General features: G+C 42.6%; 1 protein-coding gene across 2 annotated transcripts in view; it reads right to left on the bottom strand.

Annotated features, from left to right (window-relative positions):
• Positions 1 to 13,360, bottom strand: part of akt3a (v-akt murine thymoma viral oncogene homolog 3a) — a 50,684-nt gene extending 37,324 nt beyond the window's left edge. The window contains exons 1-2 of one of the 2 annotated variants that reach the window (XM_017430096.3): positions 13,122 to 13,360; positions 9,122 to 9,585 (exon numbers count right to left, since the gene is read on the bottom strand). In XM_017430096.3, coding sequence (XP_017285585.1) covers positions 9,122 to 9,167 — 46 coding nt within the window. In that variant the 5' untranslated portion in view covers positions 9,168 to 9,585; positions 13,122 to 13,360. The other variant, XM_037973409.1, reaches the window with a different exon arrangement.
• Positions 13,361 to 14,079: the final 719 nt, after the last annotated feature.

The following is a 14,079-nucleotide window of genomic DNA, read 5'->3' as shown; positions in this document are numbered from 1 at the left end:
TTAGTTTGTTGGTCTCTGTCTGGGCAAAGCAGAGGGTTCTCTGTGTTGTGTTAATGTGTCTGAGAGTTGCTAGCCAGGAGCTGTTCATGCAGAGGAGCAGAGAGACTTTGGAGAGGTTATTTGTTGTGTTTGGTCTACAGCCTCTGCTTGTTCTGATCCCAGGAGCCTTGCTTGTTTTCTCACTTTAGAAACTTCCGCTGGTGCTGAAGATATTGCTGCAGCTCTGATGACAGCGGGTTCTCATCAGGCTACGACAGACAATCAGGAGACACATCAGAAAGAGGAAAGGTAATAAACTGGCTACATTTGGAAACAACCTGCCACCACATGCAACCTCAGACCAGGACTGTTGCATCGAAAGGGTGGTATAATTTGTGGATGTAACAACCAGGACCTCAGGTCTGGCTCCTGTGTGAGCCCATTTGGCATTCAGCGATGCAGCAACAGGCTGCAAAGGAGCAACGATACACAGCTCCACAGCTTTTATAGAAGTGGTGCCCTCGAACCACAAGGTCACAGATTTAAACTGCTTAGAAAATCTTTTAGTTTGTCAGACTCTCCTCCGTGAGCTCCAGGTTTGGCTCCAACGTCAGCTTTGATCGATGCCAACCGCGGGAGAGCTGGAGTGGAGTCCGAGAGTGGGTCGAAGTCAACAAGTTTGGGGTCACCGAGGTCTGAAAACAAATGATGCAATGAAGCATTCAGATTTGTAGGCGGATCAGATGTCAACTTTCCAGCTAGAACCACAAAGTAAACTTTGTATGAAAAACTACTTTGTTTTCAGCACCTAAACCTCCAAACTGACAGCTTAGGTATCTGATGGATAGACGTATTTTTTAAAGAAAAAGAACAACTAGAAAAACCTAACAATGTGTGTCACCAAATTTAATAATCTGGACACGCTAACTTAGATAAAAAAGGTGCTATATAGAGGATAATTATCAGCCTTGGCTGATAGTAGAGATAACGTATGAGGATGTTAGCTGAAAATGTACACTATGATTTGGCCAGGCCAGGCTTTGCAGTGATTTGTTTCCTTATTTACTTTTGACAGCCTTCAAAACAATGTGGACTACAACATAACAAGGCCTCTAAATACCATACTACATTTATTCATTTTGGAGCGTCTTGTTATAAAATAAAGCAGAACGATATTTTATAAGATTCGTCAAAAATAGGTGGCTTTATCTCCCCAACGTGGTCGTACTCTGGGGTGCTTCTTCTGCCAGCTAACTCTTACAGTAGCTGTTAGCCACTTGGCACTAATCTGTTGGCCTAAATAAACCAAACTCACCCCCACTCAGACCTGCCTTCTCTAATCAGCCTAAAGTCTACTCTAAAAGCCCACAGTACCTCAGGAAGGTAACTACACACTACTGCTTTGGGCTAATCTCTGTGTTGGTACATTTAAACATAGATTCTGGTTTCCACTTACACTCAGATGACTTGTCAAGTAAGGACTGAAATGCTGCTTTCAATTGATCGCAGTGGAAAACCACAGAAATATAAAGTTGTCATTGAGCTTGAACCATGGAGAAACTGTGTGACAGCAGAAATGATAACAGAAATGCATGAAAACTGTTACCAAAATTATCCTCCAACAGACAACAAGTGACTAGGCTCTATTCGGTTATTTATATGCAAAAACAAATCTACAACAAGTGGTCTGCACTGGAGCAAATGAGATTAAAAACTGTTCATCTAAATTAAAGTTTGTCGCTGCATTTAAAATGGAAGAATTAATAAAATAAAGGTAAAGTTAAGTTTTTGAAGAAAAAAGCACAATTTTTCAAGCTGCAAAAACCAATATTTTGTGCTGTTGGGCAAATTATTATCACCTGCCACCATGAAAGGTGGAGGATAATGTAACTGCCCGTGTCTCTGTATGTGTGTGTGTGTTTGACTGTTTGTGAACAAAATATCTTATGAAGCATTGGACGAACTGTAATGAAACTGTCAGAAAGTAATCATTGGATGTACATCTATAACCGATTAACTTCTGGAGTCAACCTGATTCAAGATGGTGCCTCGGCTACTTAACTTCAGCAAACACAAAAATGGCTATAACTCTTATAACTCAGTCAGCCTTACAGATCTTGAGCTAGAATTTGCTGTGGTTGTATCTGAGAGTCATCCTCAACACATACACCAAGCACTAACAGATCGTGTAAGATCTTTGTTTGACTTTGGCACGCATTTGCCATTAGTTTGACAGGAATTTTCACTCAGACTCCCCTTCTGATGAACAGTAACAGATGTGATGATGCAGTGTATGACATATGTTCAGCGGTGACAATGAAAGAGCTTCAGTGTTGACGACACTTTGCGAGTTGTTCAAACATCCTCATTGTGATCAAATGTTTGAGGTCAGCATTTCGATGATCCTCAGCTGCAGTCTAATCCCATTACTCAACCTCTCCTCCCTTCATCCTCGCTTGCATCCCCTCTCCAAGTTCTCCATATGCAGTGATCAGCGCTCCATTCATTGATCCATTCATTCATTTATCCAACACTGCCTCACACTACATTAGTATATTCAGACACCCATCTGTCTGCATGGGTTTTAAAAGGCTGCTTCTCTCACTCCGTACTGATCTCACTGTTTTCAGTGAGTTAAAAAAAGATAGTTTAGAAATTATTTTACTGTGTTTTTGTGCCGCAGTTATGAGTAGTCAGTGTCCTACTTGCAGTCAAAAGAAGTTTGGGGAAAATGAGAGAATTTCTCATTAGGGAGTCAAGCTAGCAGAACAAATTTTCACTGATAAAAACAACTCAAACATCAAAAGTTTCACAGTGCATTCATTGCTGGTTTTATTATAAACCTTTACACTGCATTAATTCTGCATCTGATAATTATTTACCCTGAAAACTGTGGCTAAACCATTACAATTTATTTTCTGAGTGCAGTCTGCAGCCCATTGCAACAACATGTTGCAAAACAGACTTTATGATTAACAGAGTCACTCAGTCAGAGTGACAATCTGATAGAAAAGTGATGCAATTCAAAAAATCCACAACATGGCTTTCAGTTAAACAGATACTTTAACCCTCGCTATGCTCTCCACGACCTACATGACCTATTAGAGCAGGTCTGGATAGTGGCAAATTTGAAAAATCTACTTCAGTGTGAAAGTAATCATGACACTGCAACTCACCACTTAAATAGTTGTTTTTTTCTTGCTATTTCTTCATCTCCAAAATGCTCTCTGTCACCCTTACCAAGCTCCATGAGCCCTGGAACAACTCTCTCGGACTGGAGCTCGATCACGCCTTACTACAGCAATACTACGGTTACATGTCCGCTTTAGTTTGTTTTCATGACCAAGCCTAGGCACGAGGCCAGCATGGCCAGACTTGCTTTAAAATCTTGACAATCGAGCCACACCGGCGCACTCAGATCCTCATCATCGACATGCTGCAAATGCTACCACAACGGCCCCCCAGTCTCCACCCAAAACCTGATACGCTGACACGACGATAGTAACCCACCACAACCTTTCTACAGAGATCTTTGTGCATGCTCAAAACCACTGCAGACCTTTCATGCTTTCTCACTCATAATAAGGAGCCCACTGCGCTCCTGAACCTTCCATTTCTGCAATAACAATGTCATCATCCAGCATGAAGGGGGACTTATAACTACTTCACAAAAACTATACTTGAACTATCCAGTTAAAAAGCTTACAGCCATTTAGCTCCAAACTTTGGAAACACCTGCAAGGTAATTTTGATGCAACATCAACATAGAGATGCTCCTCGAGCATCAAGCCCATTTTATTACGAGCTGTTCTAAAACACAATTACTTTTTTAACTGAGACACTAACATCCACTATTTAGTTTTACACTTCATAAAACTACCTCGTGATATCACATTTTTATTTGTCTATGTTTTCTATATTATAAGGAACATATCTGCTGACACCTATCTCACCGATGACCAAAACCAGGCACTCCACGTGTCAGCTTGATTTTTTTTACCAGACAAAAAGTGAGCGTTTTCATCTAAGATTATTCCCTGTGACGCTTCAATTTTGTGTTAAAGTGAGTAATTTAATGCTCCGCCTGTTTAAATTAAACATCTCACTTTCAGTTTTGTATGTGCACCTGCTAGTTGCAGTTCCAGTCGCTCTGTCTGACAGATCTCCTGCCTCCTTTCTGTGGTGGCTGTATCTGTCACGAACTATCCGTCTGTCTGTCTGTCTTCTCTGTGCCGTTTGTCTGTGGGCTCTGCAGACTAGTCCTTCTGTGCTGTGCTGTCTGTCTGTTTGGCTGGCTGGCTGGCTGACAGCCATTATCTGCAGTGTAGAGTGAGTCATTCTTAGGACAATGGAGACAGTTTGTAAAGCCACACTGGAGGGTACACTTCCTCCGGATGTGCAAGAGGATGCCATTCATAACAAAGCCTGTACTGTCTGCCTGTCGGCTACTGCTGTGTATATGCGTGTAAGTTTAGGGAAACAAGGGGAACAGAATGAGGGATACTGGGTGATGGACAGACAGCGTTTCAAAAAAAAAAAGGAGGTAAATGAGGACAGAAAGAGAAAAGAAAAGAGGAAAGGGACACAGCAGACAGTGGCGGCAGCAGCGACTGGTGATTGATATCAGAGATCTGGCACTGCCACCTGATCCAGCCTGCCTCCAGCAACACTGAACTCACTGAACTCACTAAGCCAAGATGGCTGCTTCACTGCACTGCACCCAGTGAACCCCACAGCAGCGTTATGTATACAGTAAAGCAAACACAGTTGCCCAAGGGATTAAACAGAGGAGACAGTACAGAAGAACCAATCGATAAAACGGGAAGATGTGATGCTTTTCATTTCAGCTCCACGTCTCACAAGATCACAGCGAGGTGCAGACAGGTTGAGATGCACGAAAGGATTCCTTATAAAAAGCATATCTAATAAAACCACTTCCTGAAGGGTCACTATATCAACAGAATCAATACTGTGATCACAATTCTGCATATTTAGATATGAAGACAAACGATGTTGAGGTGATCAAAACTAATTAAAAACACAACATTTTACGTAATCTGGAGGAAGCTAGAGTCTAATTTAACACAGATTTTTTTTCTTCGAGATGAAATTTAAAAAGTCAAATCAATATCGATGATTTCTGCAACAGAATTACTCAGTTTGAGAAAACAAAGCAGCTTATTAGTTGTGAAAACTCTGCTTTATTCCAGCTTCATGGAAAAGCATTCAAATTTTATGTAAAGAAGGCTTTAGATGGTGTTTAAAAGGCTTACTTAAAACTATTACAGAAGTGTTTTTTTTTATAAAATGGACCTAATTAAATAAACCTCAGCATAACTTTATTAAATATAAAGGATAAAAGTAAATTCAGTGTTTACATCTGATGCTCAAAATGTAGTTATAGTCTTAAACAACAGAGGCTATGACTTCTTTAAAAAAAAACACTTTAATTCATCAAGTTATGGGAAAGATGTTAATTATTTAAACAACAAGCGTAAAAGAAAGTGCGTGGCCTACACAACATCCTCCGGGTGTTATCTGATGTGTATCTAAAACCGTCCTAAGAGACAAAACTCGTTGCTCTCACACCATTTCAAAACAAGACTCACTTCACTTCAGCATAGATGTTTCACCTCTGATTAACAACTTTGCCGAGAAATAACCACCTCTGTGAGATAAAGAGCGTGTCAAAGTAAAGATGATGCTGTTCTCGTCTCTCCTCTCCCTCCTTGGCCATCTGGTGTGGCGACTGCTGTGTGGGCTGATGCTGGTGAAGGTAACAGAATCCTCTACTACACTGGCTGAGCGTGACCCCCATGGACTCCTGGTTTTAGAGGAAATTAGAAAGAGTATGGGTTGGATTTTAGATTAAACAGCACAACTGGTGCTGTCTGAAGGGCGTTATTGTTGTGTTATTGTTCATTGCTGTCCATCATTTCTAAGAAGAAAGAAATGATGCAGCTGATATGAACTCACATCCTGATTTAATGAAAAGAGGAAGGAAATGTCAGAGAGGCCTGAAAGACTCGGTCATCTAAGGACATACTATCTGGCATCCTCTACGCTGAGGTTAAGATGAGACGGCTCATAATAACATTTGATGCTGAGCAAATTGAGTTCCTGCAAAATAGGAACTGCTCACCTTTTAACGAGCTCTCTGCCTATTAAAAGGGAAAGTTTTGTTGCATCATTCGTTGTGGTAAAAGTGCAAGAAAACATGAATAAAACTAGCATTCCTTGAAGGACTAATTATTGTTCGTTGCCTCGCATGCCCTAAGTTTTAAACAAACATATCATGCAATCTGTTAGCACTCAGAATATGTGATGGGGAAAATTCTCAGCTACTACCACACCAAAATGTAGCTCAATATCTGTTGAATTAAATTAATTATCGGCTTTTTTTGTGATGGCTAAGGTTGATTAGCTGTGGCAGACAAAGTGAATCAAGTAGACTCCAAAACTGAATCTGTTGTAGATGTACAATTAAAGATTACTTTCTTGGAGTTTCTTTAAAATCCTACTTTTGGTTCATGAGATTTTTTGTTAATAATAGACACACACACACACACACACAATCACACAGACAAACTTTAACATTATCCCCCACCCTTCATGGCAGCAGGTGACAAATATGGACACTAATTGAGGACAATATGTTTAAGAACTACTACTGCTGATCAGCATCCACTGATGTGTGTTATTCAATGATGTTTGCTACTCTGTTATACATTTATGTAATGTTTGACCAGTTTTTTTATAACAGTTTGTCAATTAGAAGCTCCATATCTCAGATACAATCTGGCGCTTCATAAAACATGCAAAGGGGATCTTTTACCATGACGGTCCATGAGCCTAAGAAGTCATCGTCGCCTCTGAAACGTCCGTCTTCCTGTCGGGCAAACAGTCGTTCACCTCACCTCGCTTTACAACTGTTCAATCGTGAGACTTTTCTGTTTACATAATTGCTCATGCTGGTTCCATTACCGAAAACAAACTACGGCAAAAGCATCACCAAAAACGGTGCAGGGAGCGCTCAGACTCACTCACATGGAAAACCAGCATGTCATGTTTATACCTAAATTAGGTAAATTGTCAACAATGAGTTTTTCATTGTCTAAAAAACTTGTAGGGGGTGTACAACAAGGAAATTACACATTTTCCAGTGATTTTATATCTAATCATTACTAAAATGCTGTTCAGAAACAACAGTGCAGAAAACTGGAAACATACAGTTTCCAGCAGAAGGAAAAAATATGCTATTTGCTTTAACTGGGAAATACAATTTAAACACTTGGTTTTATTAAATATACAGCCAAGGCTGAAACAGGAACATTAGTTTGTCATTAGTTATCTAATCATAGTTGTGCAAACAACAAACACAATGTTGTAGCTATTTAGACCCTTCAGTGGCAGTCATGTTTGCATGACTGCTTTAATTAAAACCTCAAGGCAACTATAAGCATTAATAAAAAGGAGCTTGTTATAATTTTTCTCAGGTTGCTTCAGTCATTTGAATCTTTTCATAGTTTAGCTTCTTTGTTTTTGTTCCCATCTTCGTCACAAAACGTGGTCCATTATTAGGTAGGCAAGAACATTTAGGGACAATACAGGTAAACATAAAAGTTGTTTTGTGTACGTGTGTGTGTGTTACTATCGTTCATAGGCTCTCTCGCCATTTCATTTTGGTAACCGGCTTTCTAATGACTAAGACTGCAGTCTTTGCTGTATCACGACCCGGACAGTGAGTCAGCACTCTGGCCCTGCATCCCTCTCCCCATCGTACACACACACACACACACACGTCTATACAGACAACTGTTCAGCATAGGATGCAGACAAACATTCATATTCCTGACACACACACACCCAACCCCTCCTTTGCTCGCTAACCTCCCGCTCACACTGACAAACACTGGTATTACTGCGTCGTGACTGAAGGCGATGCGTTTCTCCTAATTTGCACAGACAACTGAGGATCACACCGGCATGCTGCCACACAAAATACCCCCTCCTCCTCCTCCTCCTCCTCCCTGCTTTCTACTCCACCAACACAAACTGCATTCTTCATGTGTGTGTGCGTGTCTGTGTCGTTCACTCCATGCAGCAAGGAGCAGCATGTTCTCTTGCTGTGCTGCAGGATGAGCCTACATTACCCAGAACCCTACAGTCTGTTGTGCATCCGTGTCACTTCCTGCTCAACAGTTTCTGTTACACATTCCTAAACACCATCACATAGTCAAGAGGATGATGCTCATTGGTCAATGTCTGGAAATCCCCTCACTCCCAAACACACACACGCGCATTTTATTCTCATAAACTTTTCCTTGTGCCTGAAAGGAATCAGCGCCGGCAGCACACACTCACACACTGGGATGTATAAGGGGAAAAAATAGCAATAACAACACAAAGTCCAGAAGGTGTTCAGTCAGTGTTGCAAACATGACTTTTCACCTGTTGCAACAAACTCACAGAGCAAACTTTCAGCTGAGAATGCCTGAGAACAGGGAAGTAATATTTCTACCACATGATCTTTAACTGCTACTTTTTTTTTTTTTTACAAATTTCTCACTCATTTGGTTGTAAACAGGATGTGTTGTCACTACTTCTCTTGACCTCAACGGTCTCCTCAAACCCATCCCATTTGACTCTCAGTGACACCATTTAGGATATCCTCTAAACTGAGCACACAAATCTCCTAAAGAGACCACTTGGAAAGTCAGAATTAGCTTGACTTGACAGACTGCCATGACAAAACACTGTAGCAGTGTGGCTAGTGCACTGTTAGATGTTACTACAGTAACTGCACACACACACCATGCATGCACATGCCCAAAGCTTTTTCGGACCTAATCTGACTGAACCAAACAGACACTTAGCAACCAAACAGCAAGCCCAGCTTTTGATGAAGAACCACGTTGCTGTGAGGCAAAAATACAAATGTATATCGTGGAGGGTTGCACGGCAGATGATCAGACATGCATGTGATCACTCACACACTCAGTCACAAACACTTACATCCTCCCACCGGCACATGTGGACAGGCACGGCGAGGCCCTCGGTCTAGACGAGAGGCAGAAGAGGAGAGAGGAGAGAGGCACAGTGGCGGGGGGAGTCAAACAGGAGAGGATCTGGATACACTTACCCCTTTTCTGGAGCCATCCCTCTCTAACGACGGTGACATCGCTCATGGTTCCTTCACGCCGAGTCTGATGCCGTTACACTCCTGCTCAACACAGAGAGAGAGAGGGAGGGAGGAGGGGAGGAGAGGAGAGGAGAGAAAGAGTGGGAGAGGAGGAGAGGAGGAGGAAGAGGAGGGGGGGGCGGCTCTCCCAGCCTCCGCGTCACTCTCCCTCCCTTCCCTTCCCGTTCACCCTTTAGTTCGTGCAGTCTCTCTCTCTCTCTCTCTCTCTCGCTCGCTCGCTCAGACACACACACAAACAAGCGGTGTGTATGTCTAAGTGTGTGTGTCGCTTTGCTTCCTGTTGTGGCTTATCTCCCTGTCTTCTTCTCTTCTTCTTCTTCTTTTTCTCCCCCTCCTCCTCCTCCTCCACCTCCTCCTCTCGCGTTCCCTCTCCAGACCTTCCTCCTCACCAGGAGTGACTCAGCCTGGAAGGAAGTGAAAGAAAGGGGGAAAAAAAAAACAAATAATAAAGACCAAAAAAAACCAAAACCAGACGTGAGTTCATTTTTGTCCCTTTCACATTATGTGACAAGAGAAACAACAAGTTATTGTGAGGACGAACGCTTCCTCTGCTCCCCCCTCCACCCTTTCATACGCTCAGTTCCTCTTTCATTCGCGAACACTTTCTCTGATAAACAGGATGAAACATTGCAGAGCTCCTTCTGAGGCAAAAACTGACCTTGATTGCCAAACGAATGTCTCTAACTTTCGCCTCCCCTTTCATTCATTGATATTTTTCTCGTGGTTAGCAGATGTTGAGCACAAAACCAGCTTTTCACTTCCTCACGGTCTGGTCGATAACGTGCCGTGTAGTAAGTGAAGCCATTAGTCTGACCGTCTTGAGGCTGATTTGTACGTATTTGGGGAGTGGGAGAGCGTCTCAGGACCGTGGAGTATGGAGCTCAGTTAAAAATAGCACCAGCGGCAGTTAGGGATGCGCTCGCGCAGTCTCCCTCTCTGCAAATCTCTGCACCTCCCAGTCGTCTCACTCCTGCCGCTCGCCCTGCCGTTCCTCTCTGCAGAGCTGCCACGTTCACCTCAAATGCACCCTAGCTACATTGCATTACACAACACGCCATGACGCCGGCAGTCCTGAATGGAGATCAGTGCTGCCGCGGCTGGGCTACAGCCTCTCCTAGCTGGAAATCAGTATTCACGTCAGCGAGTGTCTGCACCGCTGCAGACATTTGGAGGGACTGCAGCGTCAGGGCGAAGGCTGGAACACACCCTCATACACCCTCTAGGTTTTAATTCAGTTATTTACTTATTTGTGATCACGTTGAGGTGGCAGAATCGTGACAAGCAGGAAACCGGATTAATAAATGCAGACTCTGCAACACGTTTACGTCCTTAGGTTTGTTTGTTGGATTTTAAGACACAAAACTTGTAAAAAAATAAAAATAAAATCTATTTGTAGTAAATGATTCCACTACTGCTTGTGTTTCAGGTTTAACTATTCTTGTTGGTTAGGAAAAAAATACATAAAAATGTAAACGACATTAGGCCGCAGTAATCACATTTCAGGGCAGATCAAATTCTTTTTATAGACACTATACAATTGTGGATTAAGCTTTAAACACCACGGTGTTATTCAGTGAGGCTTCAGTTAGCTTTAACCTTAATCTGGACGAGCGTAACCTGGATTTAATAAGAGGAGGAGAGAAGAGGACAGGCGCTTTCCTCAGGACGGCTGTTGCTATGGCGATGTACAGTATGTACAATCATGGAGGACCGACCTCGGCAGGGAAGCACATGTCAGGCGGCATTTTTTTTTCCTCGGATCCTGTTTCGTTTCTTTAAAGAATGCATATCGCCCGCTGCCTTTTGGCCTATGCTGGGAAGCGAAGCCATTTTTTTTGTTCGAGCCGTTAAAACAATGTTTCGTGATGCCACAGCTCAGAGCTACCACGGTGTCAAGTTTTAGCTCAATACCAAATCTGTTAAACTGACTGACTGAGTTTTTTAAGGTCCTTTCGCTGTGGCAGCCACCTGGAATCAGACTGACTTCCAAATTAATCAGCTGTAGATGTGAATCCGTTGATTACTTTCCGAGAGATTTACCATAAGAAATAAGAGCAAAACAATTTTTGGAGTGGTTAAAGTCATCCCTAATTCACTCCGAATTCAACATTTAATTTGAGTTTTAATAGAAAGAGTGAAACAAACCGCCAACTCAAAGAAGAAATAACAATAATAAAAAAATCTTGAGTAAAGCTGCACAATGTATCCAAAAACCAGTGTTGATGTCATATCAATGTGCTCATTATCATCATGACTTGGACTGCAGTAAATCAATCCGATGATCATGGTTCTTCATACTCAGTTTGACCAATTTAGATAATGAGCAGAGAGCGTTGTAAGCACTGGGATGGTGAAAGAAAAAGACAGGAGTGAGGAAGATGTGAATCTTTTTGTAACTTTTTTTACCGCGCCAAATATTCAACAATATTGTTTATCATCATGCAGCCCTGATCTAAAGGTTCTTCCTGTAGCTTTGTCCCTGATCTATAGAAAAGCTTCTAAAGTATCCAAGTTCGAGACTAGAATAACTTGTTTGCTGTTATCACATACCAGTGGCCTGAGTTTCTACATGTAGACACAATCTGCACTCATAATTCTGTACTAATGACGAGGAAAGTGCCAAGACACGCTGCTACATTGTCTTCCTTTGAAGTAGCGGCATCTAGCATCAATAAATTTGTGCGGACCTTAATATATTCTGCACACAAAGGAGGGCGCGGACATAAAACATGAATGAAATGCCGTAGATAAACGGTCCTGACAAATAAGCTCCAGCAGAAAAGCTGTTCCTACAATCCTCTCGCGAGGACGGAAGAGGAACCCTCACCTCTTCTCACCACAACCCTCCTAAAACCAATCAGTGGCCTCGCACGAACCTCAGCCGGCATCACAGTCCTTCTAAAACACAAGCAGGAGCCTTAGGCAGGATGTGTTTTAACCATACATATTTCATACAGCTAATGCGCATCTGATGAAAGCATCTTTGATTTCCTTTGTGGGGCTACTTAAAGATTCCCATCTGGTCTCTTCTGTTTATTAAAGTTGTTGTGCACTAGCGTCTCCACTGATAGAGGACACCAGCACCTTTTGGTTCAGATTGTAAGATACTGACACATCCATACAGTCATATGGACAGCCCATCTGTAAGGGATCACTGTCCACGTCTGTGACAGCGGAAGGCCGTCTCAAAATACATCCTGGAAGAGCGGCGTGCACACGCTCTGTGAAACCAAAGTCTGCTCCTCCCTAATCAATACAGAGCGCAACAGGCTATCCATGTCAGAAAAAACATGCCAATTAAGTGCTGGTATCTTTGAAGGAAAGATGTAAAGGAGGAGCTGGAAAAAAAGCTAACTTTCTCATTCAGCGTTTGAAGCAAACATGAAAGATCACAGACAAGGTCATAGTTTCTAAACACTTCTGCTTCAGTCAATCAGTCACAAAATTGGGGTTTCTTTTGACACATCTTGACATTTAAAAGTCTAAATGATTAACAGAAGACTCTCAAGCTTGATAAATGATTTGAAAGACATACATATCTGTCTGTTTTGTGGCAAATAAAGCAATGGCTGTATGCTTGCTGTAAACAAAGTCTGATAACTGAGTGTCTGGTCCAGGCAGCAACTTTTCTGATGAAAGTTATCAGCCTGGGTCCTGAGGGTGCAGCCAAATGAAGCCGCATCAGCCGTGAAGATATGACTCTCATTTGGCTGATGGGATGATTAAAGGAGTTGAAACGTGGAGCTGAGGAGGACGGAAGTGCGCAGCATCACTTGTCGGGGTTCAAACTGGCGCACGCTGGATGCGGAGATGTCGCAGTTAGCAGCTGAGGAGCTACAGTGATGCGTCAGACGCGGGGCTGCCCCCCTTCACAGCTTTTTTTTTTTTTTTTCGTCACGACACACAAACCGAACGTCGTCCATCACGTCCATGAGCTCACCTGTGGCGCGACAGGTGTAGCGCGGTGCTCCTGCTGGAGTCCGGGCGAACCCGCTCGGCTCCTCGTCCGGCCTCGGTGAAGCGACGTCGGGGCTGCAAATAATAAAAATAAATAAAAAAAACAAACCCCCCGAAAACGACGGGTCGCTGTCGGAGCCCTGTAATCGTTTGGAGACACTTCAAACGAATTTCCGAGAGGCTGCGGGGAGCTGCTCTCACAGCAGCCAATGGTTGTTTGGACTCGCAGGAAAACTAATGACGTAACTCAGGGAAACGGCACCCTCTTTCTGCCATGACTCACCAACTATGGCAGGCCGGTGTGCCATATAATCAAACCACTCTACTACCATCTCGCGAGACGTCTAAGCGCTCTGAGAACGTTTTCAATGTCTGTTGTGGCGAATCAACAGGAAAAAAATACGCTTACATGTATATGGCTGTGCTCAGGGTTACCAGATAGGAAATGACAAACTGCCATCCATTCATTTGCTTTTAACCGATTTTCCTTTCCAGGTAGAGCGGATCCAGAGCCTATGTCCAGCACTCATAAACCGTCATACTGTCGCTTTAAAATTATGGCATTTTGACCCAAACTATCATATGTGCTGAGTGAGGTGTGACATTTAGTGACATTAGTTGTAGGCTGTGATTGGTGAACATGTGCACAGAAAAAGACTGGGGCTTGACCCTAAAACTACGTTACAAAAATGGTAATTATGGTATATCTGGCAATACTGATGCAGGGCTTTTAAGGAGGAGCACGTAAACAATTACATCCAAAATGGTGAATACACAGATGCTTGTTTGGACCAGCAGATTAAATGAGTGATAAACATGTAAACATGTTTTTTTTTCCTGTTGATTCACCTCAATTAACTTTGAAAAAACAGTAACATTTCCAGAAATTGTTCTTGTGTAAATAGGGCCTGAGGCTACGTTCACACTACATGCAAAAGTGG

The sequence above is a fragment of the Kryptolebias marmoratus genome, linkage group LG22 (assembly GCF_001649575.2).
Source record: "Kryptolebias marmoratus isolate JLee-2015 linkage group LG22, ASM164957v2, whole genome shotgun sequence".
In the NCBI taxonomy this organism is placed as follows: Eukaryota; Metazoa; Chordata; class Actinopteri; order Cyprinodontiformes; family Rivulidae; genus Kryptolebias; species Kryptolebias marmoratus.
Note: the sequence above shows the minus strand (reverse complement) of the source record. Positions and strands in the feature narration are given on the sequence as shown.